Source organism: Limulus polyphemus, unplaced genomic scaffold (assembly GCF_000517525.1).
Source record: "Limulus polyphemus unplaced genomic scaffold, Limulus_polyphemus-2.1.2 Scaffold1629, whole genome shotgun sequence".
NCBI lineage: Eukaryota > Metazoa > Arthropoda > Merostomata > Xiphosura > Limulidae > Limulus > Limulus polyphemus.
Window position 1 is genome coordinate 109,672 of NW_013667239.1, and position 1,931 is coordinate 111,602.

A 1,931-nucleotide genomic window follows, 5' to 3' on the forward strand; every position below is an offset into this window, starting at 1 on the left:
CATCGTGTACCATGTACTATGTGGTAGTGCACTACACAACACGTACCATGTACTATGTGGTAGTGCACTACACAACACGTACCATGTACTATGTGGTAGTGCACTACACAACACGTACCATGTACTATGTGGTAGTGCATTACACAACACGTACCATGTACTATGTGGTAGTGAAATCCCCCACACGTACCATGTACTATGTGGTAGTACATTACACAACACGTACCATGTACTATGTGGTAGTGCATTACACATCGTGTACCATGTACTATGTGGTAGTGCACTATATGACATGTACCATATATTATGTGATAGTGCACTATATGACATGTACCATATATTATGTGATAGTGCACTATATGACATGTACCATATACTATATGATAGTGCACTATACATGTGCTCAGTTTTGAAACTTCCAATCTAGTTGTTTTGTAATCTCAAACATCATCTATATAACAAAGGTTTTATGACTTTGATCAACAATCAGCTAATATAATTTCTTTTTTTAATGATCCAAAAGTTAGAGAAAGCCCTTCCCAAAATATCTTTAATACGCTAACTACATTTAGATGATATGTGAAGTTTTAATACTGTTTAACTCAAATAGATTCTTTGTTTTTGTAAAAACGAATCAAGCAATTTTAGTGTGATTTTTGTTGAAAGGTTAAAAAGAATTCAGAGTAATAACTACTTCTAACAAATTTAACCATACAAGTAAATACACACCTTTCCAAATAATTCTTTTATAATATTATCCACCCATTCCGTGATTTCATCTATATTTGCTTGTTTTTTCAGTAAATACAAAACTTGTGAAAAACCTGTTTTAGGAAAAAAAATAAAAGCCATTAAATATATTGAATATAAGTATAAACAGGTTATAGTATCATTGTATAGGTCATTGGTTAGGCCACATTCGGAATATTGTGTTCAACCTTGGGCTCCGTACCTTAGAAAGAATGTTGAAATAAATGTTTGAAAAAAAAAGATTCTGAGGAGGGCAACTAGGATGATAGCTGGGATGAAAAGGTTATCATACAAGGTTATGATCTCTGAACTTGTTTTATTTTAAAAAACGAAAAGTTAGAGGGGATCTGATTGAGGTGTTTGAGATTGTTAAGAAAATAGATAGTGTTGATGCATCATTTTTTTGTTTCATATTTAATGGTGAGAATGGTAAGACTAGGGGTCATAAATGTAAATTTTGGCAGGAAAGCTAAGATAGCTATATTTTTCTACAGGGTGGCTGGCTTCTGGAATGGGTTGCCTTCAGATGTGGTGCATGCAATTAATTTAAGAGAGTTTAAGGGAAAGCTTGCTAAATATTTGTATGATAATGGGCTGGCTTTGATTTTTTGTTTCTTGAAGATTTTAGTTCAGTTTAGTGGATAGGGCAACCTAAATGGACCAAAAGGTATTTTGCTGTTCTTTATTGTACACATTGTTAAGACAAAATAATGGACATACATATTTGCATCAACCACATAAATTTTGAAACGTCAAGTATTTAGTATCATTCACTGATGAAGTGGCATATTAATGACTTGACTCCAAGTATAAAATTCTTTATGGAATATACAAATTACTCACCTTTTTCAATTCTCTTTTTCAAATGAACATCAGGGTTCTCACACAGAAGCATAGACTCAATAGTAATGTTATCCATTTTTATATTTTCTAAGTCCTTAATCATTTGATGTACTTGTTCTCGGTTAGCTAACACCAAGGAAGTGCTCTGAAAAATGCCATATTACAACTTTTGTTTGTACAAGTAAGATTAATATATTCTTAATTGCAACTGATAAATAAAAAATCTGATGATAAAAATTATCACACGTATTTAAAGGAAATGTGTAGATATCAACATTTACAAAATTCAATTAAAAACTTTCAGTTCAAGTGGTGTGAAAATTTCAAGTAAATAAACA

General features: G+C 31.8%; 1 protein-coding gene across 1 annotated transcript in view; it reads right to left on the reverse strand.

Moving 5' to 3' along the window:
* Positions 1 to 705: 705 nt before the first annotated feature.
* Positions 706 to 1,931, reverse strand: part of LOC111087003 (DNA-binding protein RFX6-like) — a 77,850-nt gene continuing 76,624 nt past the window's right edge. Inside the window, exons 15-16 of the mRNA XM_022392053.1 lie at positions 1,594 to 1,738; positions 706 to 824 (exon numbers count right to left, since the gene is read on the reverse strand). Of these exons, the coding sequence (XP_022247761.1) occupies positions 706 to 824; positions 1,594 to 1,738 (264 nt within the window). The remainder of the gene's footprint in view (positions 825 to 1,593; positions 1,739 to 1,931) is intronic.